The sequence below is a fragment of the Protopterus annectens genome, chromosome 10.part0 (genome assembly GCF_019279795.1).
Source record: "Protopterus annectens isolate FY-2018-M chromosome 10.part0, PAN1.0, whole genome shotgun sequence".
NCBI classification, from domain to species: Eukaryota; Metazoa; Chordata; order Ceratodontiformes; family Protopteridae; genus Protopterus; species Protopterus annectens.
Genome location: NC_056744.1, coordinates 1,656,780,635 through 1,656,807,329, shown reverse-complemented (window position 1 = coordinate 1,656,807,329; position 26,695 = coordinate 1,656,780,635). Strand labels below are relative to the sequence as shown.

The 26,695-nt window shown below is 35.0% G+C and overlaps 1 protein-coding gene across 1 annotated transcript in view; it reads left to right on the top strand.

The window, feature by feature from the left end:
* LOC122814379 (zinc finger protein 845-like) overlaps nt 1–26,695 on the top strand; it is a 281,439-nt gene that overhangs the window by 8,235 nt on the left and 246,509 nt on the right. The window contains exons 2-4 of the mRNA XM_044086963.1: nt 4,190–4,285; nt 10,854–11,168; nt 21,829–21,955. Coding sequence (XP_043942898.1) covers nt 4,190–4,285; nt 10,854–11,168; nt 21,829–21,955 — 538 coding nt within the window. The remainder of the gene's footprint in view (nt 1–4,189; nt 4,286–10,853; nt 11,169–21,828; nt 21,956–26,695) is intronic.

Below are 26,695 nucleotides of genomic sequence, written 5' to 3'. Positions count from 1 at the left end.
CAGTAGTGCCGCCGGGAGCATAGAGAAGAGAGTTTACTTGAATCTCAGGGTGGTCTTGTCTAATTTGTATCCTGAAAACTGTGTTGATGATGCAAATGCCTGTGTTGGACTGAATATTGTCTTTTTAGTACTGTTTTTTTCTTTACCTTCTCTTTTGTCCAAATCTTCTGAGTCAAAGCATATCGAAGTGTTGGTGAAATCATTGGTAAGGCACTTTGTAACACTGATGCATGGTGTCTGTCCAGTTTAACTTGTAGACAATTTCTCATGGTGTTCTTGTTTTAATTTGATGCCTTTCTGGTACCAAGCAATATTCTGTAGTATTTCAGGAAACCAGACTCTTGGCAGACCAGATTTAATGTGTGTAAGTTCATTGTATTTATTTTCCATTCCAAACATGTATATCTTGTCAGGTTTGCCATCAAGTAGACAATCTCTCCTAGTTTCAATACTTGCCCCATATATTCTGGGTAAAAATGTTTTTTAGACAGGTATGATCTGTCTGTCACTAATCTTCGTGTCTGATATCAGTGCAACACTCGTACACTGTTCCATTGCACACTGTGCTGTTTTTGACTAATAAAATGTCATTGGTTTGAAGGCTGCCAGCCTAGCTATGCACAACATGCTGTTTTTGACTAATAAAATATCATTGGTGTGAAGGCTGCCAGCCTAGCTAGTTAGAATTTTTTAGATAATTCTATGTAATTTGTAAATATTAATATAATCCACAGGCTTGGTTTACAAATGTAGAGAGAGCTATATATTATGATTAAACTATATTTGTGCTAAGCTTCAAAAATGTAACCACAGTGCACTCTGCTGGAAGAAAGCTTGATAAGTCAAGCATTGTATGACTGATCTCAAGCTTGGAGATAGGATGTCTGGACTAAGGAATTCTTTCTATTGTCTTAGGACAAGCATTAATTACTAGATTTTACATGTAAAATGTCTTTTATTGCTATGGCTTCCTGCAGGTGCAAATTCCAAAAAGAAATGTACATTTTAAGTTCTGAGAGCCTGGGAAAATAAATCAGAACTGTCAAGGATGATGTAATGTGAAATGACACAGCAGTACTGTGTTATCAATTTAAGACTTTCTCAGAGAGAGAGAATTAAGCATTTTGGATTTTGTCTGAGGACATCAACTCACCAGCACTCTGCCTTTGCTCTGTAAGTAGGATCTTAGTATTTCTCTTAGAGTCAGATAGACTAATCTGGCTAAATTTCTATCTGTTTTCTATTTTTATGTCAGACTATTCTACCACATTATTTTAAAGCATTTTTCTGTGATTTTTGAACTCTGTAATGTCATTGTGTTGAAGTAATAAGTATTGCCTTGTGTATTTATTATTTATTATTAAATATTTTTAAACCTTTCAACTGTGGCTGTTAATTTAAGATCTTGGAGTACATTGCATGTATTTGGGGATAGAGTCCAAGCCACTCTAATAGCTTTAGCCCTGGGTCACACTTACTATTTGGATAACAATAATATTACACAATGAAATTGGTCACCCTTTGTGAACGACCTTCTAAGAGTAGTTGGTGGCAGTGATTGCTACCTTATAGCCTGGCGGGAGGGAGCATAGCTGGAGAACCTGTGCCAGCCTTCCCCAGGAGTGTCTCAAAGTGTGTGTGCGTCAGCTACTTGGGCAGGGACACGAAACACTGGTTGGACAGAGAGGATACTGGAGGTTTTGGCTTGACTACTCACCTGGGATCTGAACTCTATAGCTGTGCTAGTGGAGAGTCTTATTGGGGATCTGGAGAGAAAGAGAGAAACCAGCCCCAGACTGACTGTGATATCTGTGTGCTCTTAAGGGAAATTGTACTTTACTGTGCATGTACTTGTTATCCTTCCCAATGTACATGCCCCTTACTGATGCTAGTGGTGAGGATTGAGGCTACTCGATTACTGGGCCAGTGCACAGGTGTCACAATTGGTATAGTAGCATAATTTTAAAACCATATGTCCTCCTTAAGAAGAGCACTATGTTAGTAAACCTAAATCTGGCACTACGTGTTTTTTTGGAAACGGTAGTGTACTACAGTCACCACCATCCCTCATTTCAGTACTGTTTCAGTCAAAGTTTTTTAAGTTTGTGTGCTTCCTTTTTTACATATTAAACCTTCTCCTGTTTTATTTACTTGTTAACTTATTTTTGTTTAACTGATTTAGTACCCCAAAGCCTACAGAGTGTTTTCAGATGGGGTTGGACAATGGTGAAATTCTCTTATTGGTTTTGATGGAATCTTTAATGTCCATGAGAACTACCACCAGCTTGTGCAGCTGGGATCTTAGTTCAGCATCTTTTTAGAAGGATGTTCCTCAGGGGTACAGCACCACTATCAAACTGGACTTCTCTGCAGAGTCAGTAATGGAAGATGATGCTAAGCATTAGATGTGGAGATGGAGCTGACAAGACTTCTCATCTTCCCAAGGGGAAAAGGCAATGGGCTTGCTGTATACATCGCTCTGAATTTAAATAATGCCTTTAGAGACCCCAGTATCAAAGCCTGTTTTTATTTAAATGCTCTGCATGCTTTCTTGAGATTGTCTGATATAGTCAGCGTATCTCTGTTGTTTTCAGCAGCATCTTATCTTCTAGTGGACCTTTTGCTGATGGCCTAACTAATTTGTTTCATCCTTTTTTGTTTGATTATTCTGTGCTGTTGACTGAAACTGTCAGAAGGTTTTCTAGAGGTGGCAAACCTCACTTCACCCCAATTTCCATTCTGAGAGAATTTATTTTTTGTTGTCTCACTTGGCCATTTAAATTTGTCCTAAACTGCATCTTTCATTAAACACTATGAAATCCTTTTACTCAGTAACCAGCCAGTATGGTTTGTAGAGGACATTTTTAATTTGTGTTCATTTATTTGAGTTGTGGTTTCCTGCTTCAGATGCTAACCAAAATTAGATTAGGAAAGGATGAAATGGCAAAACAAAGCAGAAATGTTTAATGCATTATTTTCTTTCTTGGACTTCATTGACTTCAAAGATATCTGGGAGATGTGGTTTGATTTTTATAGTTGGAAGTCTATATATTTCCACTAAAAGGATTGTAATTGTAGATGCTTGAAACAACTCTGCTTGGATAGCCGACGTGTACAGAAAATACTGGAATTCCTAACGCATAGTTAGGTGTAAACTGGTTCTGGGAATCTTTGAAGAAGTAAGGTGTTGTGTTTTTTTTTTTTTTTGAATCTGCAACATAATTCCCTAGTTGGCGAATGGTGCTAGTGTCTGTGAGGTCCTTTCCCAGTGTTCAGTACTGTTTCAGAATAGCATTGCAGTGTACAGATGATCTATTTTTGTGGTTTTTGTTTTTCACTATTTTAGTCGTTGCTACTTATGTGCAGAATCTTTTCTCTCTCCATTAAATGTTGGATTAATGAATGTCTTCATCCTGTACTGTTGTTAAAACACTTGGCAATTTAGCATATCTGTAATGTACTACTGGGATTTTGTGCAGAGTAGTGTCTGTATGCCTTTTTCCAGGTGCATATCACTTACCTGTATATCTGTGTCCCAGACAACTCTATGCAGTCAGTGATGGTAGATGTTGTTCATAGGTTCATAGGTTGGTACTAGGCCATCTGCCCGAAGGCATTTATAAACCTAGCCAGAATGTGTTGGCTTTCGCCCCCCCTTAGATTAGTTCCCTGTGCCTCTCTCCAGCAGAGCCACTGAAGTGATCCCCGGGGTAAACTTTCTGTTTCCCATCCACTCGTCAAGGTTTCTTTTGAAGAGTGTTAGCGAGGAGTTCTGCCTAATGTACATTGGAATCTTGTTCCAGAGCATGGGAAGTCTCTGGGACAGGAATCTATCCTTCCAGCACGTCCTATTTATTGTTGTGGTGAGGTTTAGATCCCTAGAGCGTGTGGCTCGAGGAGATAAGGTTTTTTTTAGGTGGAGCATGTCCATCAATTCTGGGTTGGATATGCCCTTGTATGTCAGGCAGAGATCACCTCTGAGTAGGCGGTATGCAACCGAGTACAACTGGAGTTTCTTTAGTCAAGCTGCATAGAGCATCTGTTTGAGGCCAGTGATCCTCCTGGTGAAGTACTTCTGGTCTTTCCAGAAACTGTATCGAACTTTTGCTTTTCAGTCTCTTCTGTAACATGATTTGTAGTCCACAGTCGTGTTTTTATATGATTTTTATAATATGTTTTTTTTCCATAGGAAAAGTTGAAAACTACTTTATCATCCCTAGAATCTAAAGTGAATGATGTTGCATATTTGCAAAAGAAGCGGGAGAAGGAAATTCTACAAATTCAAGTAAGTAAGAGAAATGATTCCTTCTAGGTATCTCGAATGGGGAGAATTCACGGGAAAAGCACACAAGCATCTACTGTGCATTTTTTGGTTGTGTTACCAGATTTTGTCATGATGTTTTATTGGTACTAAGTGAAAAGTGTTTGTGAAAAGTGTACTGGTTTTATTTTTATTATTATTTTTTATTTTACATTTGTTAACCGGGCTAGTCTAGCTGGATACATGTCCATTTTCAGTAGAGGCCCGGGGAGAAAAGCTCCAGGAAAAGACATAAAATAGACATATCAAAGTCATGATACATCCAATTAAAAATACAAAAGGTGATAACGGGACAAATTAGCAGATACAAATGTTAAAAAAACAAAAAATATATATATTTTTTTGTTTCTTCTTCTCTCTCTCTCTCTCTCTCTCTCTCTCACTGTCTCTCAAATGCAATAGACAGTGAGGATATGCAGTATATACACACATTTGATTAGCAATGTTGTATCAGTAGGGGAGTATTAGAAGTTTCAGAGAAGTTATTAGTTTAGATGAAGGAAGTTAGTCAGGGTTAGTACAGGTGCATAGCCAGTGTGTCTTAAGAAATAGCTTTAGTTTCTTTTTAAAGAGTGAAAGAGAAGTTTGAGTTGTAAGTTCTGTAGGTAATAAATTCCATAGCTTGCCTACAGAGTTAGAGTATAGGGAGTCACCTGATGAGTTATTGGATCTAGAAGTGTTGATCAGGAGTTGGTTTGAGGAGCGTAAGTTTTTGAGGTTTTTGTAAGGTGTAATGATGGTAGAGAGTATTGGAGTGTTGTGGGGTTGGTGCAGGGACTTATGGACAATGGTAAGCTGGAGAAATTGAATATGGTTAAGAAATTCTAGCCAGTCCAGTTGTTTTAGGTTTAAACAGTGATGAGTTCTGAAGGGAGAGCCTGTTGCAAATCTAGCAATGTTATTATAGGATGTTGCCAGTTTGTTGAGGTTATTTTTTGAAAGGTTAGTATATATAGGGGAAGCATAAAGTAGAGCTGAGATTAAGTGGGTTCTGGCTATAGTGGTCCTAGCTACTGGTGTAAGAAAGGGCTTGATTCTATAAAGGGATCCTAGTTTTTTGTTAACTGATTTTATTGTGCTGTTTATATGACTATCAAAGTTTAGGTTGTTGTCAATTGTTATTCCTAGGAGTTTAGTAGATGTGTCGGGGGTAATAACAGTTCCATCAGTAGATGTGAGTGTAAGGTGAATAGGGGTGGAGTTTTGGGTTGGTGTGAAGAGTAGCAATTTAGTTTTTTTTGGGTTAAGCAGGAGGCATCGGTTTGAGAACCATTGTTCTACAGTGTTGAAAGCTTGCTGGGTAAGAGATTTAAGTTCAGTTTGAGAGGTGGCTGTACAGATAATAGTAGAGTCATCTGCATATTGAATGCAGATGGTATGTGGGATTGCTGATTGAAGGTCATTAATACAGATGGAAAATAGAAGTGGGCCTAAAATGGAGCCCTGTGGAACACCGAGGGTAATAGGAAGGTTACTAGAGAGTTTGTTTTGCCAGAGTACAGCCTGTTGACGGTTTTCAAGGTAAGATTTGAACCAATTTATAGCTAGGGAATTAAGTGAAAGCGATTTCAGAATGTGTATTAGGAGTTGGTGATTAACCATATCAAAGGCTTTAGATAAATCAATAAAGACAGCAGAGGAAAAAATATTATTGTTATGGTTTTTGTTGATGCTGTCTGTGAAGGATAGTAGGGCAGTGGTAGTGCTGTGAAAAGGTCTAAAACCGTGTTGGCAGTTGGCAAGGAGGTTGTTATGGAGAAGGTGGTTTAGAAGTTGCTTATGGATGCATTTTTCCATAATTTTTGCAAGAGGGGATAACAGAGCAATAGGACGAAAGTTAGAGTAGTCATTGGAGTGACCTCCTTTGTGTAGTGGGATAATATGGGAAATTTTCCAGATGGATGGGATAGTCCCCTCATATATGGTTCTGTTGATGAGTATGGAAATGGGGTAAGCAATGGATTTAGCTCCTTTTTGTAGAAATTCTGCAGGGAGTTGGTCTGCTGAAGGGGTGGTAGGTTTAAGTTTTTGGAGAAGGGAGCAAATGAAGGAAGAAGGTACTGGTTGTATATGAAATGGTGGGGGTGGGATAGTGGTAGAAGTAGGCAAATTTGATGTATCAGGAGATAAATGGCTAGCAAGTTTTTGGGTAGCATTTGTGAAGAAAGAATTGAAGGCATTAGCAGTTTGGGAGGGATTGTTAGGGTTGGAGCCAAGTGGGTTGGGAGTGATTAACTGACCTAGGTATAGGAGTTTGTTAATGCTAGTCCAAAACATTTGTGGTTCCTTATGGTGGGAGTGCTGTAGGTAGAAGTTCTTTTTATCTAACAGGATGGCTTGTTTTGTGTTGTTTCTATGTTGTTTAAAGAATTGGTGATCAGAAGGATTTTTAGTGGAACGCCATTTTGCCCAGAATTTGTTTCTAATTAGGATTTTTTGCCTAGTTATGTTTGTGAGCCAGGGGGCTGGTTTAGATTTGTTTCTAACAGAGTGTAAGGGGGCATGATGTTCCAGGATGGTTAGGAACTTAGAATTAAAGTACGCTCCTGCTTCATTGATTGGGAGAGATTTTAATGGTGACCAATTACATTGTTTGAGTTCAGCCTGGAAAAGTTCTGGGTTAAATTGCTTTTTGGTGCGTAGTGTTCTGTATGAGAATGGGAAAGTTTGGTTGGTTTTATGTCTGATAATATAGGTTAGTGAATGGTCACTTAGGTCATCTGGGAGGGTTCCTGTTTTGTATGTTTGATGGGGACTATTAGTAAGTATCCAGTCCAAGGTACTTTCTTTGTTGTTGGGTTTGTTAATTCTGGTAGGGGAGTCGATAGTTTGTGAGAAGCCATAAAGGTTGATATGGGTGGTAGAGTGTGTAGTATTACAGGTATTCCAGTCTATATTAAAGTCTCCAAGGACTATGGTTTCTTGTGGCAGATTTATGGAAAGCCAGTTAAGGATATTCTCGAGTGTACTGATATTGTTTCCTGGAGGAAGGTATATACAGATAATATTTATAGCCTTATGTGTGTTGATTTGAAATTTAGTGATTAGTATTTCAGTACTGTTGTCAGAAGGTGGGTTATGATTTACAGTGCTAACTTGTAGCTCTGCTTTATAGAGGATTGCTATTCCTCCTCCTTTTTTGGCAGTGCGGTCTAATCTAATGATATTATAGCCTGGTGGGGTCACTTCATTGTCCTTAATAGTGGGTTTAAGCCAGGTTTCAGATAGGCATAGGATGTCAAATGGGTATCATATTTTCTCTTGACACTTGGGTATCAATTCTGATCTCTTATGAGGCAGGAGAATATATTCTTGCTAAGTTTGACAGCATCACTGAGACCCTGCATAAGGGTTATTTTTAATACATCATCTGTTTGTGTGAACCTGACTTGTACAGGACTTTTCATAAAATTAACCTAATGATCTACACAAGCTATTGGGTATCATAGCAATACACCATGGAATGGAGCTGAAAATTTAATATTTACCCACAACTTTGCATGTTCAGTTGCTGTTATACAATGCAATATTTTACAACGAAATGTCCTGCTCTTTTTAAAATAATACCATTGTATAATTCCTACTGTATTTCTATTTCATCTGTGTATACTATCCAAGTTAATAGGGACTGCTTAACAATTTACTGCACATGCACACATGCATGAGTCTGCAGTGTGGTCGTATCACACAATGTGTAGTTATTCCACAGCAAATGTTGCAGCCAAAGGTGAAGCAAGGTGCAGTTGCTGAAGACACAGGATGTTTATGCTGTTCAAGAAAATAAAGTAGGTTATTAAAACTGCATATTTTAAATTATTTGAAGAGACTCAAAAGTACCAAAAACATCAGATTTTTTTTTCTGCTTCATGGCAAAGAATATGATGGGCATTTTTAGAATGTTTGTTTTTGATAGTTGCACTGTTTTGAAGCTGTCAAACATATATGAGACATTTTTTCTTCTCTCGGAACACTGTGCACTTGAACTCCATCTGTTGTGTATTTAAATGACTTATGTTGGTCTGTGGTGTTAGACAATGCTTTCTAATTCTTCAATATATTCACCGTCCCCATAGATCACACAGTCTGTTCCACATTGCAGATGTGTTCCTTGGCCTGCGTAAGTCATTCTCGCTCTGTTGCAGATGTGCTCATGACCCACATGAACGCTCAAGGCATTTTGCATCATACATTAGTGCTGCACGCTTGTAGATCCATGTTACAGATGTAAATAATCACATCCACAGGTATACATGAGTACTGAGCATCACAGATGTATTTCCAAAACCAGTGACGCAGCTGAATTTTCATCTGGGATCAGGTTTTCCAGTTCCATAGACCCACATAGGTTATTGTGCTTCATGGACACCGTAACTGCATAGGCTCATGTGAGCCATTCTGTTTCTTAGATTTCTGTTCTCCAGTCCCATAATCCCATGTGAGCTATCCCTGGGCACATGTAAATTTCCCAACCCTAAAGACCCAGATGATCTATTCTGTGCTGCGTATCTAGTCATAAATTCCTTAGAATTGCATGATCCATTTGTATATGGATTTATTCTCCATCCCAGAGACCCAGACAAGCCTGTCCTATTACAGACCTGCTCAGCTTCATTGACTTGCTGTGACTTGTGCTGTTATGCATTATATTCTTACATTCCCCTGCCTGTGCCTATGGTATAGAAAGAAATTCTGACTACAGACACGTGATCCCTAACTACCAGCACAAGCCCTAGACTGTGTAGGCGGAAGGGTGGACATAATCATTTTGGGGTAGAGGGATATCATTTCCATAGGATTACACTGCTGCCCTAATAACTGCAGCGGTGGTGCTGCGGTAGCATTGTCACCTCATAGTAAGACGTTGTCCTGTTCGATTCTCAGCTAGAGCATCATCTGTGTGGAGACATGCGTGAATGGGCGTACCTTCGTTGAAGGTTGTGCGTCAGGGCCGGCAACTCGGCAAGTGAAAATCTACTGCCAATCATTAGCAGACCGGAGTTCCACTGTGGTGACCCCTAACCGGGAAAAGCCAAAAGACACAACAACACTGCTGCCCTAATGGTGGTGTGGCTGCAAAGCTGACAATGGTAATTTTTGCATGTGGGGTATCACATCTACTCAGACAGAGGAGACATGGGGAGCCCTAATTTTGACACAAGGGTTCATGTTGTCACCAGGAGCAGGATTAGGCCAAAAATGCTGTCTTTTTCCAGATGCTGTCAAGAGTATAAATTACCATCATGGCTGCCTGACACATCCCCCAGGCAGTGTGATGGGGGGTGGGTATGGGGACAAAAATGATAGAAAGAAAAAAAGAAAAATTATTTGAACATTCCCCAGAGACACACAAGCAGGTATCTGTTTGTTCATCTGCATCACAAGCCCATACATTATTCTTGTATTACAGATCTGCTTTACAGATACATAGACCCAAATGAATACTTTCGCCATCATAGAGCAGTTCTTTACCATCATAAATCTGTGTCACATCTACTTTTATATCCACAAGATTCAACCATGCTATTGTATTTTTTATTTATTAATTATTCTGCTTCTAAGGCTAACCTGCACCATCCTATACCACATGCCTGGCCTTCATCACCACAGACCCACTTGATTGATTTTTCACTGCAAATCTGTTTGTTAACCAGCAGGCTAACATGACTCTTTGTATCTTGCATATCTTCACTAACTCTGAAGGTCCAGGTAAGATCTATTCTGCTTCACAGATGAATTTCCCAACAGCATACACCCACGTGTCATTTTTACATCAGATGACTATGGTCAGATTTCAAAGACAGACCTAACAAAGGTCTAGTATGGAAGACATGGTTGCTCTTGCATTACTGTTCCTGGAGGATGTTGCTATTGTGTGGTAATAGACATTTGGGATAACATGTACAGATTTTCATGTTGTGGAATTGAGTGTTGGATTCAACAGCCCCCTTGTTCCTTTTATTTAAAATAGTTGGTATTGCAAGACACTTTGCCTTTCAGATAAGGACTTCCTCTGCCACTCTGATGTGGGCCCATGCATCATTTCTGCTAAAATTCTTTCCCGTTATGCATTTGAGAGGTACTAGTTACATTGTGCTTGGAAGCTGAGGATTTGTTTTTCTGGGAAGAAGGACTGTTACCCATCATAAATTCCCGGGAGACATTGTTTTTCGTCACTGGGGCACATTTTGGCTTAAAAGATGCTTTTCTGGAAGAGGGTCAGACATATCCAGTCATTCAGGTACCTGCTTTTTTCTGTCTGTATAATGTCTTTTGCTCTTCCTGGCTTCTCATACCATCACATTTGCAGTGATTCCTTCTGTAAGAGGACAGCTTCCAAGGTTGGTTGTTTGCCTCCCCCTGTTAGCCATACTGGTCCCACCTCCAGGTCACAAATGCTACAGACAGATACCTTACCTTTCTGGTCTGTGGTCTAGTCTTTATCCTTTCTATTATATAAGGACAAATGCATGGATATAGCCCGTACTGTAATGTGCAGTTATTTAGCAAATCTTTCTTTATATTTGTTTTCTAGGAAGATGCATTTAATTTGGAACAATACATTAAAGAAGAATTTGCAAAGCTGCACCAGTTTCTTCAGGACAAGGAACAAAATCTCATGCAGCAACTTAAGAATGAAGAAGTAAACATTCTGAAAGAAATACATGACAGTCTTGCCTGCATTAGCCATGACACTGTGACAGTGTCTGGAGTCTTGAAGCTCATAAGTAAAGATACAGGGATTCTGAAAGAAGAAAGAGAATGTGGCCACAGTGGTAATATCTCCACTCGGGAAACGTTTCATAATAACTTGGAGATCCAACAACAGGAACCTCCTGGTTTGTTGACAGTAAGTATAGATTTGTTTTTGTACAGCTTTTGTTTTGGAACATAGAATGATGTATGACAGCTAAGATGAAGAAACATTTGAAATAACAACATGCTAGTAGTTCAGTGTGTACTCGGTTAAAAATCTGTACGAGTGTCTGTAATATTCCATTTGTTAAGGAACTTGCCCCTAGTATATACAAGCTTCTATCTGGTGAATAAAAATACGATAGAATATAGGTACCCTTTAGTTGTTGTTACAGAACTGTGTCTGTACTGTATTAATTATACAATACTGAAGACCCATGAAGTAAAGCATGTATTATTTAAACATGAAAAAATTGGAATTGTACTTAAAAAATGTAAAATGTCATGAATTTGAAATGTATGTGGTATGGAACAAACCCCAAGACCTTCACTTTGAGGGGGCTGTGATCTCCCGTAATCCCTCCCTAATTTACTATAAAAACTCTGAGGTTGCAGTGCCTTAGAGAATATTATATTTAGATTGGGGCTCAGTGTTATATTGCAGTGTTACCCTTCTTTTCACATGATAGAGTATATTTGAAGTCAGGATTCTTAAACAGGAAATGCATTTGAAAATTGTTGTGTGGGTTTTGTTAAAAAAAAAAAAAAAACACCTTTAAACTGTTTAATTTTATTTCAGCACTGTAATGCCTTTCTTTTTTTTTTCAAAACAGGTTTATTGTTTTAACATATAAGAGAAATATCATAACAATTTTATACAAGTAATTAAAAATAGGTATTATTATAATATTCAACAAAACAACTAAAGTATTTACAAAGACATCCACTACAATCAGATCAATTAATTAAACTAAAATACCGTGCTATTGAAATTAGAATTTTTTTAACAAATTTTGTAAATTATCCCATACAATATAATATGATGTTTTTCTAGTTGTTCTCATTCTAATTGTGCTTATTTCCATATGGCACATTATATTCATAACATTTTTAAATTCATTGAACGAAGGAGGTGTATCTGAAATCCAATTTCTAGTTATTATTTTCCTGGCCACTGCTAGGATAGACCATAACAAGGGAAGCTTAATCTTTTTAACACATTGAGGTACAGGTGTGTTGAATAATATAAGAGACTTAGAAATAATGAAATTATCTGTAAAAAGAGCCTGCAAAATTCATTAATTGACTTCCAGTATTCTTTCAACTTCATACAGTCATAAAACATATGAGCCCAGTCAGCATTAATTTCTACATTACATCTCTTACATATATTATCTTTATTATTAATTTTATTCATCATCAAAGGTGTATAAAAAGATCTATGTAAAAATTTCCATGTATAAAGTCTCCAGACAATGGAAGATGTAGTTCTATAGGCAGATTCCAATATATATTGTTTATCTTGTTGAGTTGGTGGGTCCCCATTAATAGAGGTGAAATAATTCCAGTATGAATCTACACTGTAAAAAGTTTCTTGTCTGATAATTTTATGTATATATGAAAGTTTACCTTTATCAGAAACTTTATGCTGTAAATTTAATATCAAGTAATCAATCAGTTTTGGAATAGATTCTTTAACTGTTATAGACATTAGATCTATTCTGTCAATGAGATGTTGTCTAAAGATCTGAACCTCTAACCAGCAAGTTTCTCTTAGATCAAATTCTTGTTTTAAGAAATCTAGATTTTTAACTTTATTATCAGATATCAGCTGATACCAGTACTTTAGATCATTATCTATAGCTAAATGAGCTCCTTCAGAAGTAGATGACATAAGCATACCCTGAGTATACATTATACGGAATACAATAAAATTCCATTCCCTATACTTAGGGTGCATGAATATAAAGTTACGATAACTAATAATAATATTTAATGGGTAACAAACCATATGTTTAGGTGTAATAGGTGAAGTACAAAATTCCTTTAGCAACCACAACATGGAGTTATTTACAGTCATATTTTTATGTGTTAAGGAGATTTTCATGAAGTGCATACTAATTAGTTCCCAATAATCTTTCCATTTTGCGATATATGACTGATCTATTAATAAAGTAATAACTTTTATAATAGAAGAGATAATATATAAATTAAAGTCTGGAAAAGAAACACCCCCTTGAGACCAGCTATTAGTATGTTTCTTTAATGCAACCCTAGGTCTATTAGGTGCCCATAAGAAATTTAACATTAGTGTATTCAATTTCTTGATAATTATTTTTGTAGGTGAAAGTATTATTGATTGTATTAAGTATAAAATCTTGGGGAATATTATCATTTTAATAATTGTAAGTCTCTCCTCCATAGTAAAAAACATATTATTCCAGGTATTAAAAAGATTTTGTATATTAAGAAAACGGGTATTATAGTTATTATATATAATATATTTAATATCTTTAGATAGTATTATACCTAAATAAGTTATCTGACCTGAATTGGGTACATATTTAGTAAAATCACTAATGAGAATATTTTTTCGTGTATATATAGGTAGTATTTTAGTTTTTTCTTCATTGAATATTAAACCAGAAATACTTTTAAAATTCATCATTTTATCAAATAAAGACTGCACAGAAGAATTAGATCCTGCTGATGTAATTAGAACATCATCTGCAAAAAGTTGAATTTTTGATGTTGTATTTTCGTCTATTTCAAAACCCTCTATGTCAGTACTGTTTCTAATCAAATTAGCCCAAGGCTCCATTACTAAAGTGAATAATAGTGGAGAAAGTGGACATCCTTGCTTTGTACCTTTAAGAATGGGTATTTTTGTGAAACATATGTTCCTACCTTAATATAAGCCAGCTGCCTTTGTATAAATGCTCAATTAAATTTACAAATGCATCAGAGAAGTTTGTGCATTTCAGTAAGGTAAACAGATAGTCCCAACTTACTGAATCAAATGCTGAACCTATATCAAGACTAATAAGTGTTAAATCTTTCTTTTTCCTATTTGCAAAATCAATTAATGTTAAAGTTCTTCTTATATTATCAAAAGTATTTCTATTTACAATGAGGCCCGTCTGATCTATATCTATAATGCCGGGGATGATTGTCTTCAATCTATCAGCAAAAATACTCATAAACATTTTATAATCAACATTAAGTAATGAGATGGGTCGATATGAAGAACATCTAGTTGGATCTTTATTAGGTTTTAAAATTGGTGAAATAAATGTATATTGCCAAGATGAGGGGGTTATTAACTCAGTTTGGGCCAAAATAAAAACCTTATGTATTAATGAATATGTAGTTTTAGAAAGGATTTTATATATCTCTGGTATAATACCATCATTACCCGGTGCTTTGTTTGATTTAAGCTTATTTATTTGTGTAATAACTTCTGTATATGAAATACTCTTGTCCAATAGTTTAATCTGTTGTTTATTAAGCTTTTTATTCATGTTTGTGGTTATAAACTCCTTTATTTTATCTTTAGGTTCCATGTTAATGTTGTTATGGTTAATCTTGTGAAAGTGATTTCTAAATTCATCCAGTATTTCTGGTATACTAGAAACATTCTTCTTTTTCCTTAAAGAAAAGATTTCTTTGATATGGTTTTGTTTATTCAATCTTTTTGTTTTATTTTTAAGTCTATGTAAGTATTTGGGGCTTATTGAATAAGACAAAACTTGTATTTCTCTAAAGTTATTTTAACTTTATGAGTTAAAATTTCTTTGTATTTCTCATTTAGTTTGTTTATTTCTTCAATAACTTTCTTGTCCATAATATTTTCTTTATTATTATGTTTATAAGAGTCTAATTTACTTTGAATATCTAACAATTCCTTATCCCAAGATTTCCTTTTATTATTATACCATCTGATACTTTGTCCATATAGATATGATTTTAAGGCATCCCAAACATAGACAATGGAGACTTCAGGAGTATTATTTATGTCTAGAAAATGTTGTACTTCTGAAAGTATATATTCTTTATAGTCTTTTAGCTGAGTTAAGTATGCTGGTATCCTTTTGATCTGAACATTATGAGTATTTTTTATCATGAATTCAAAAACAATTGAGTTATGATCAGATATAGGACATGAAATGATTTTGGAATTAATTAAATCTGTTACCATCTGGTTAGAAATAAAGACCCTATCTATTTTTGAATAAGTTTTGTATCTGTTAGAAAAAAAGGTGTATGGTAATGATTTTGAATCTAAATGATTATTAATATCATTCAAATGATAAGAATTAGCAAAATCATTTAAATGTTTTGCATTAGATGTAATTCTTCTTTTCCTTATAGTGATAGTATCACTTTCATGTAGTATACAATTAAAATCACCAGCTAAAATAATATCCCCTATAGAGAATGATATGATCTTATCAATATGATGTTTCACTGTATTAATACCAATTCCAGGTATCCAATATACATTAATTAAAGTGTAAGTCTTCCCATTAATTTGTATTGTAACCATACAAAACATTCCTTTGTCATCCTGAAAAGACTTAATGGTTTTAGGAATGGGCATACTTTTATTCCATAAAATAGCCACTCCTCTTTTTTCTGAGTGTGCTCTGAACTAACCAATACTGTATACTTATTAGTGGCTAGTTTATCAATATCTTTTTCAAGAGATGGGTTTCTTGCAGGAAGACTAGATTGGCCTTGTGTAAATTAATGTATCTTATTAGGCTTGCCCTTTTACACGGATTATTCAATCCATTAATGTTTAAAGAAATTCCTTTTAAAGATGTCATTTGGCATTTTTAAAACTCAAGAATCTTATGATTGAAATAACAAATAACAAGATAAATAATGTTACATCTCCTCTTTTAGGTGTACCTTTAAATATAGCTGTATTTATTAAATCTCTTATGGGATTTTGTATAGGATTCAATTTTGTTTGTAGTGACAATGAGTATACAAAATATATTGTGGATGTCAAAACTATATACATATAACAATGAACAAGTGAAAATAATGTAAGGATTAAACCTTGCATCCAGCCTGGAGTTGAAAACTCCAACTTAGAGTAGTATTTACTACTCAAGTTAACCCCTACCCTAAGCAGCAGCACCTCAGCTACCACCTTATCAATTTAATACTAGTTATATTTAACTGAGGTTAACAGTTTTCAATTCAATTATCTATCAAGACAAAACTACACATTTGGTAAAACAGCATCATATAAACTAAAATAAACTTTTTTTTTTTTTTTAAAACTGTTCATATTACTATATAGATCTATGTAATATATAACACTTGTATTCAAATAGCATTCAAATAATCTTGATGTTAGAAATCAAGAGGAGAGAAAATTAGGTTCTAACATTCATTTAAATCAAAAAGTTTGGCTAATATGATTCAGACATTACATGTATTAAGATGCATCTATTTTCTGTCATGTGAATACTATTAACAGCTTCCAAAAAAAAAAAATCTTGAATTGTTTGCATATGAGCATTTACTTAAACTCATTATTGTCAATAGAGTAACATATTGTATTCATAAAAATTATTATAAATCATATTGCATAGTTATGCAAATTCTCAGAAACACTTGCATTATTAAAAAAAAAAGCCATCACACACATACACACAGACACACACACACATACACATACACACACACACACACACACACATATATATATATATATATATATATATATATATGATCTCAGTGAGTTATGTCCTTGTTGAGCACTATCCTACTTGCTGTCCCTAGAATAAATCTGTCTGCTTTATAGAAAATAATGCACAGCAAACACATTTTAGTAACCAGATTTTACAATCATGCTAACCTACTGCTTTAAAATATATCACATGACATTTCTTCCAGAATAGAATTATAAAATTGTTTATGCTTGTCAATCAGATGAATTAAATGAATTATAATAAAGTATATGTTTGGAACAGAAGTTTTTAACACAGATTATTATGCTGCTGTTAAGTAGATTTTCAAAAACATTTAAATAAATGTTTCATTTTCTATGCCTTCTAAAATAAGACATTTACTTACTACAAGAAACTACATCATTTAAACTCATTATAACTGACATTTTATGAATAGAGTATTTTTCCTGAATCTGTGGTGTGTCAGTATGATAACTAGGTCAGAGGTTATACTAACTGCTTTCAGTTTCTCTGTGAGAATTCTGTGAGTTGAAGCTTTTGAAGTAGTTCATGGACACTGTGCATGAGACAGCCCATCCCAGATTGTCTCCCTTAACATTTTGGCGGAAACTTATTAAAACTTGTGGCAAACATTCATTTTGTCAATAGAGTAAAATATTGTATTCATAGAAATTATTATAAATCATATTGGATAGTTATGCAGATTCTCAGAAACACTTGCATTATTATATAAAAAAAAAAAAGCCATCACACTCACACACAAACATACACATACATACACACACACACACACACACACACACACACACACACACACACACACACATATATATATATATCTGATCTCACTGAGTTGTGTCTTTGTTGAGCACTATCCTACTTGCTGTCCCTAGAATAAATCTGTCTGCTTTATACAAAATAATGCACAGCAAACACATTTTAGTAACCAGATTTTACAATCATGCTAACCTACTGCTTTAAAATATATCACATGACATTTCTTCCAGAATAGAGTTATAAGATTATTTATGCTTGTCAATCAGATGAATTAAATGAGTTATAGTAAAGTATATGTTTGGAACACAAATTTTTAACACAGATTATTATGCTGCTGTTAAGTAGATTTTCAAAAACATTTAAATAAATGTTTCATTTTCTATGCCTTCTAAAATAAGACATTTACTTACTACAAGAAACTACATCATTTAGACTCATTATAACTGGCATATTTTATGAATAGAGTATTTTTCCTGAATTTGTGGTGTGTCAGTGTGATAACTATGTCAAAGGTTATACTAACTGCTTTCAGTTTCTCTGTGAGAATTCTGTGAGTTGAAGCTTTGAAGTAGTTCATGGACACTGTGCATGAGACAGCCCACATCTCAGATTGTCTCTCTTAACATTTTGGCGGAAACTTATTAAAAACTAGTGACAAACATTCATTTAGTAGTGTAAATGCATGTAAACATGACAAAACCTTCACAATGTATTCCACAGACCATTACAGCCTCTTACTTCTTTTCAGAAAGAGAAACAAATTGAATCACAGCTTGCCATTAAATCTTCAGATATTTTGACTGGTTATGAAACAAAACATTATAACTGACATATTTTATGAATAGAGTATTTTCCTGAATCTGTGGTGTGTCAGTGTGATAACTATGTCAAAGGTTATACTAACTGCTTTCAGTTTCTCTGTGAGAATTCTGTGAGCTGTAGCTTCTGAAGTAACTCATGAACACTGTGCATGAGACAGCCCACATCTCAGATTGTCTCTCTTAACATTTTGGTGGGAAACTTATTAAAAACTAGTGACAAACATTCATTTAGCAGTGTAAATGCATCTAAACATGACAAAACCTTCACAATGTATTCCACAGATCATTACAGCCTCTATGTAAGTGAAATTAAGCCCAAAATTACCAACAAGCAATAAAACTCAACATTCTTCTCCCAACTCAATTTTCATACAAATCCTATTATTCACTGTGCCCACACAATCAAAAGCATTTCTATATATTAATAAAGAAAAGAAAAAGAGAGTAGAAAATAAAAGGGAGTGAGGCAGAAATAAAAAAATGTAAGAGAAAGCTGTAAGAAGTATATACAATGGAATGTTACTTACTGTTTATATTAATAGAGTTAAAAATAAAACATATTATTTACTCTTATTTAGTTCTGATTATTATTAGTTAAAGCATAACAGATTATTTACAAACAGGCATAAGCAGTATAATCAAGAAAGTATAATTAGAAATAGCATTTGAAGAACTTATAAAAACTTTTACAAGGAATAAATATGTTATTATTCTATTAATGATATTTTCATTACTGTTCTCTCCCTGCCCCCCCACCCTTTACCCAAGACATAATCTAAATAGAATGACATTGTTTAAACAAAGAAAATAATAAAAGGAGAAGGAAAAAAAGGTAAAGATAAAAAATTTATCAAATTACTAACCTTACTTCTTTTCAGAAAGAGAAACAAATTGAATCACAGCTTGCCATTAAATCTTCAGGTATTTTGACTGGTTATGAAACAAAACATTTCTTTGCACATAGAGAATAACTTTGATTAAATCTTTTCCAAAATATTTGTGGCTTTCTGGAAATGCAGGAACTATATTCAAAAGATTAATAATGAACTAAAATGATGAGAGAGAAAAAACATATAACAAATCATTTGTTTTTTAGTCTCTTCTTCTTCTCTGAAGTCTTCCACGAAGCTTCAGTTGCCAATCTCTTTAATGAAGAACTAGCCCATTCCATTTCTTCTATTTTATCCAAAATCCTTTTTTCTTTGACAAACAGTAAAGCAGAGTCTAAATCATTGAAAACCTTAGGATCATCAGGAAGGAAGATTTTAAGCTTGGCAGGAAACAGAAGGTATGTTTTAAACTGTGCTTTTTTAAGCTCCCTTATTAGTGGCAGAAAAACTTTTCTTTTAGCTATTACCATGGAAGAATAGTCATTGTCAAAACGCACAGTTGTCTCATTAATCTTAACCTGTAATGCCTTTCTGATTACCTAAAGCTGAAATGGGGAGAGAAAAAATAATCAATTGTAAATTTAATAGCACTCAGACTTGTGAAGGTTGTGTTTGGCAGAATAAATGTAAGTTCATAGATTTGGTAGCAGTGGTCCCATGTTATGTTTCCTGTCCATTCAAAGCAGGTAGCTAGTGGGGACACACGACTGAAAATATTCCCTCTTCCGTGTAATAAACCACTGTTCCATAAAAGGAAAATTTTAATCTAGTAGTTTATGCAGGCAACAAAAAAACTGCTGTTTTGATTCCCATCTTGTTTAATGACAAAAAAAAATACATGTGAGGCACCTATACTTTCTATACTGTTCTGCAGCCAGGCACATGCCCTGGTAGGTGTTAGTGTATTGCTTCTCTTGAGTTTTGGACATTTTCAGTGATTTAGAGGAAATGTTTCAGCATATCTCCATTCTGACATTGTGTCATAAACTGTAGAAATGAAATTATTTTTACAGTGGCATAATATATCCATATTGAAGAAGACATTCCAAGACAAGGATGTCATTGGCCTTTTAAAAAAAAATGGTATATGGTATTCCCTTAAAAGAGTTTATTGAAAGAATTATGCTGTTGGTCACAGGCAGAGGTTAATGTATATTGGAAATTGCCTGAGCTCAGCCCAGCACCTTCTCATAGTGAGTTGTTATAAGGCCCAGAACCTCTAACTTCTGCTCCAACACATTCTATTATTTGTTCATATTCATTGCATGATAGAAAATATATGGCAAGTGAGTCTTGCAACAATTTACACCTTGCCAGTAACCCACCCTTAGGTTGTACACCATCTCATTGGTTGTGTCAGTTGAGCCTGGAGTGAATTTATGCATAGCAATCCAATCATTCAGGTTCCATCTGAAGGAAGATAGTGTATCACTTATCTTAATTTGCTGGGCGAGTCGGTTCCAGAAGGGGAGAATGAACTATGAGATAAACCTGTCCCCCTCTTGTATTTAAACTGGTGAAGATTTAGATCCTTGGTTCTGGTATTAACCAGGTGATTTGCTTGTAAAGATATAAAAGATCCAAGACCACTGGTTCCATAATGACATAGAAGACCAGGACTTTATATGATACTGAATAAAGGAACACCGCTTCCTGCATTTCTTGGCAGGATAGAGTTTTTAGATACAGGACCTTCTTATCTGGGACTTTCCAGTTGTTTGATACATCTGGAGAGGTATATCCCAATGAGGGAAGCTGTAATTGTACTCAATAATTGGTGCAATCAATGCCGAGTATAAGGAAAGAATAACTTCTTGAGATCTGGATGATACTCCTTTAGTAAAACAGTTGTGTTGAGTAGAAATGCTTCCTAACTGTTTTGCACTCTTTCCTTTATTGACGTCTGTCTCATAATTGCTGTATTCACAATCACAATGTTGTATTTAACTGGAAAAATAGAAACCTACTCTGTGCCTGAAACACAGTGGACGACTTTAAATGTTGTCTGAATGAATGACACAAGCCTGAAGACCAATTTACACCCCAGCAGATCAACATCAATGCCGTAATTCTTTTCCTGCTACAAAATAATCACGACAAGGTGGGTAGAGTCAAGTCATTGACCTAAAAAAGATCTTTGCTATTGCATAGTAAAACCTTAACTGCAAAACTGCGTGGAAAAATATGTTTTAAGGAACATTTGTAAAAATACAAAGCAAACTACCTAAAACTAAAGCATGCTTTATGATACCACTTTTGTGTTACAGCAATGTTTTGCATATTATCTAAATCTCAGCTGCCTGTACTGGAAAACATTAGATTGCTGCAAATGCTGAGAAACGATTAGTAAACACTGTGTATATTTCTCAAGTGTTGCATTTGTAGATACACGAGTTGTCCTAATTGCACAGTGCACAAAACGAATACTGTATATCATCGTGACTTTTTCATGTTTGTGGCAAGCTTGAGTTTGATGGTAATGGGGTAGAGGGTTGCAGTCCACTAAATCTACTAAATAACAGAAACAACAAATGCTAATTGTTTTATGCTGAAAAAGGCAGATTGTATGCCACATATAATAGAAAAAAATCTTGAAAAACACTGCCTGTGCTTTTCAGGTACCTGAAACATTTGAGGATGTGGTTGTTGCTTTCTCAGAAGAAGAATGGAAGATGCTGAGAAAACAAGATAAGGACCTTTATAGGGAGGTGATGGTACAGAATTATGAAACCTTGCTTTCAGTAGGTAAGTTTCGTTCAGATTGGGAAATAATGTCATTATTCCAAGAGTCAAAGATGTAATACTAAGATGATCTGCCAGGCTAATTCAACAATTTGCTCTTTACCAATTCAAGTGATCCTGACACAGTCAACATCTTGGTCTAGTGACTCTTGGTGGTCTTAGATGAACGGTCTTCCCTTTATCTTTCTTTAAGTATGCCTGTCACTCCTAAAACATTTTTATGTTCTTTACTTTACTATGCATTCAGCCCAAGTAGTGTAGATACTCTGTTATTTAAATGGTCATGTTTCCTTTCATTATTTAAACTTGTTTTCCTGTACCGTATGCCAGCTTTGCCTGATCTTTTTTTGTATGAAACAACCAGACATTAAGCAGCCCGTTTCTCACTAACATAGTGAATATTCTCTTTATACCTTCCTTACCCCACAGAGTACATGTTGTGATTTTTGGCTGTATCCTAATGGGGCAGTAATCCATTTTTTTTGGGTATAGGCATTAAACAAACAGTCTAGCTTCAAATAAGATAGTATATGATTCTACAAGGACAGATTGTAGAATTTATCACAGTATACTGTACAGAGAAGAGTGGAATCTGGAGTAGTACAACTGTTAAAGTAATTATGGGTTAGTGTACCACATCCTTATTTTCAAGTACATCGTGAGTGGATTATGTCACATTTAGTAGATATTTTCAGTAATGCCACTGTAAAATAACTGTAAATTTTGTTTCAACACTTAGAATTTTATTCAATTTTTGTAGGCAAGTGCATGTCTGTGTTGTAAAAATAAAGAATATAGATTCATAAGTTCTTCTATTATTGTAAAATAACCCCATGCCCCTCCCAAAAAAGTAGAAAACTAACTTTATCTTACAGTGCTTGCCAATTTTTGTACTAATCATTTGTGTGAAGTCCTTGAAACCTGAAGACAGTGGTTGTAGCAAAACAGTACAATGGATATGGAAGATTCCATGAAGCACATTTTTTTTTTGTTTTTTTTTTTAAAGAAAATTTCATTAATTTCACTTCTTTAGACATGATCTTTAAGCGTAGAGCAGGTTGCTTGTTGCTTGATTTACTGTTGAGTTCCTGTGCAATTCTTCTTGTGTTAAAACCAGAGATGTGAGTTTCTGTCAGTTTTGTCCCATTTGCTTATTTTTTGGATAGACTAAGGGTGCTGTCCACTGGAAGGAATGGGAAAATCTCCGTAACAAAGGTTACGAAGAACATTGATGCATACAAGCTGACATGAAGATGAGCATGTTGCAGGTTCAACATAGGTACTGAAAAATTTATATTTAGGCGTGCATATTTTCCTGTATAGATAATTTTCCTTCTGTTAGAAATCCATTCATACAACTGTTTAATCAAGTTCAGCTTCCTGTCTGTTTAGCTGTAGAACCTTAGTCTCTCCATGAATCCCTGTAACCTGATTATCAAAATAGCTTCAGAGAAACACAAAGAAGAGAGATCATTCTGCTCTGAAAATGTATGAAGGATCTTGACTTATCACTGCATAGAAAACTGTAAACCTGCTGCTAAATATGCTTATTTTACACCTTTTTCCAGTCGAGGAAGCAGACCTGATTATTTCTAATCCCAGGCTGTGTAACGTTTACCATATATAATTATTTATTTATATTTGTTGACCGGGAATGTCCGACTGGACGCAGGTCCATTTTCAGCGGCGGCCCGGGGAGAAAAAAGCTCCACAAATTAAAATATTACATAGTTACAGATGAAGAATCCTAGCAATTAAAATATTACAAACATAGTTACAGATGAAGAACATAGTACATTCAGCAGATAACTAGAATGATTTGACTTTTTTTTTTTTTGTCTCAGATATTATACATTTTTTTCCTATGGAAGTACTTAATATGTGGGCAAGTTCTCTGTCTTTCCAGTCTAAATCTATCAGAGTCTATGACCCTGAAGAATCGGTCCAATTATTGTAAATTGTGTGTGTCGTGTATTGAGCCACAAGGGAAAGGTTTAAAACAAAATGTTACAAAATTATGCAAAATGGCAGCATGTTTAAGCAAAAATGAATCTGAAAATAGATGTTGCTTAAAATATTACCATTGAGCATGATGATGTAAAGTATAATTTAAATACAATTAATTTAAATTAAAAAAAAAGCTTTTATATAATTGTAATCTACAGATGTAAAGAAAGTTGTTATATCTCCATGGACTCAAAGGGGAAATCTGGGAAGATTGTGGCTTACAATCTTATAATGGAAATGTTGATAATAAAGTGATTAAAAGATTGAAATCCCATCTTGTGTGTGTTTTATGTATAGTTGTACAAGAACAACTGCTATAGATATATATGTCATTGAAAATAAAGCATGTTTGCAGCCAACTAACAGGTCAGTCATTGTGGGTAGTGACCCGTGTATATTGTAGTAATTTCATACTTACTGTAAAATATGTTTTTTTTTTATATTTAAAGGTTATTCAGGTTACTTGCCTAATTATATGACTGTACATGAAGCAGGTGCATTGGATGAAGCTTTGTTTAAGGAAAATGCATTATAGGTTATCTCAGTAGGAAAAGCTCCAGAACCAGATAGACTATCAGCAGAGCTTATGTGTTATTTCAAGAAGCACTATTACATTGTTTGTTTGTGTGATAAAAACAGAAGGGTTGAAACCTTTCCTTTTGCAACATATTTAGTTATCAATGCATTATTATGAGTATTTTAATATTCTGAAGTCCCTGCTAGTTTCAGAGCATTTCCCCTAATCTCTTGTATGCATTAAATTATATGATTAAATACTTGTATATAGAATTGTAAACTGAACAGGCAAAACAGACTACTGAAAAACAAAATAGAGAAGAAACCACACAGTAGCACAGAACGAAATGATAAAGCGCTTTTCGTTTATTCCAATAAACAAACTTCTTCAGATCAAGAAAAACAAAAAGTCACAGCTTAAATACTCTCTGGGCTAATACTTACAAAGTCAATTAACTACTTAAAGTGAAAGCTGACTTACAAGACACGCCCCATTTGCAAACACAACTAGACTAAATACTGCTTTTAAAGTAAAAGATAAAAATCCAAGTAGTCAGACTAAAAGTACAACTGGCGTTGTCTACAAAAAATGTGTATATCCAGCCTACTACTAAGTTAGTGAGGCAAAGAAATAATAATTACAAGTGCATAAAAACTCCGCTGGTGTTTGTAAAACTGAGTTAATACAAAAACCTATATTAGTGCACTAAACTGTGTATGTTGAAGCACATCAAGTGTGCTGAACATAATTGGTAGTAAGTAAAGTATCAAGATAAAACTACAAATACTCAGCAAAAAATACTCAGCAAAAAATACACATAAGGTCACAGAACCAAGGTGCTCAAAAGCATTAGAATAGCTGCGTCGTGCTAGTGTGGAAGGTAACCTGACACAGCCTACCTATTAAGGCTCCTAAGTTTAAGAACACTACTTAAAGAACAGTTCTCATTCAGACCTGGTGAACTGTATGCGTTGAGTCTAATTCTCCAAAACAGCTCTCGCTCTTCTAACTTAAGTGGGAGAGGAGCACCCCTGAAGTCCTGTGTGATCTGGTCAATAATCAAAAATTTAAACATATGGTTGGGATAAACTGAAATGTGTTTTGCTAGTGCATTATCAAGTTTCTGCTTCCTGATCGCATAAGTATGTTCATAAATGCGGTCATGTAGGCGTTCTGTTTTGCCCACGTAGAAAGCTGTACAGGTTTGGCACATAGCTAAGTAGATCACCATTCTTGAATTACAGTTAGCTCTTAGGTTCAACTTGTATTCGTGATCGTGAACTTTAAATCTATTGGATTCCAAGATGTATTGACAAAAATTACACGCCTGGCATTTAAACATGCCAGCTGTCATTGGTTTTTTAATGTTATGTCGTTCAAGGAGGGCTTTGAGGTTTTTTGCCTTTCTATAAACAACCAATGGGTGATTAACAAGTTTTTGGTGTACTGTGTTGTCCTTTTTGAGTAAGTCCCAATTTTTACGTAGTGCCTGAACACAGTCACTACTATTGAGACTGTATGTTGTTATGAATGTGACACCAAAACATTCAGAAGGATGCCTACTTGTGTGGACATTTACTAAGTCTGTGTTCGAAGATTCAGTGTCATTCATAAGAATCAATTCTCTATTCAAGATTGGTTTATAAAAATGACACTGACGCTTAGACGACACTTCTTCTATAATAGTGTCTAACATTTCATGTGGGTAACCCCGGTGTAAAAACATATTCCGTAGGTGTCCACATTCATTGGCAAAATCACTATCCAATGTGATAATGCGGGCTGGCCTCACTAGCTGACCTTTGACGATCGCCCGCTTCTGATGAAAAGGATGACAACTTGTGTAGTGCAGGAATGAGTTGGAGTACGTTACTTTCCTATATATATTCAGGAATGAGTTGGAGTACGTTACTTTCCTATGTATATTCAGGAATGAGTTGGAGTACGTTACTTTCCTATGTATATTCAGGAATGAGTTGGAGTACGTTACTTTCCTATGTATATTCAGGAATGAGTTGGAGTACGTTACTTTCCTATGTATATTCAGGAATGAGTTGAGTACGCTACTTTCCTATATATATTCAGGAATGAGTTGGAGCACGTTACTTTCCTATATATATTCAGGGACGATTTGCAGTACGTCTCTTTCCTTTATATATTCAGGACCGAGTTGCAGTACGTTACTTTCCTATATATATTCACGAATGAGTTGGACCACC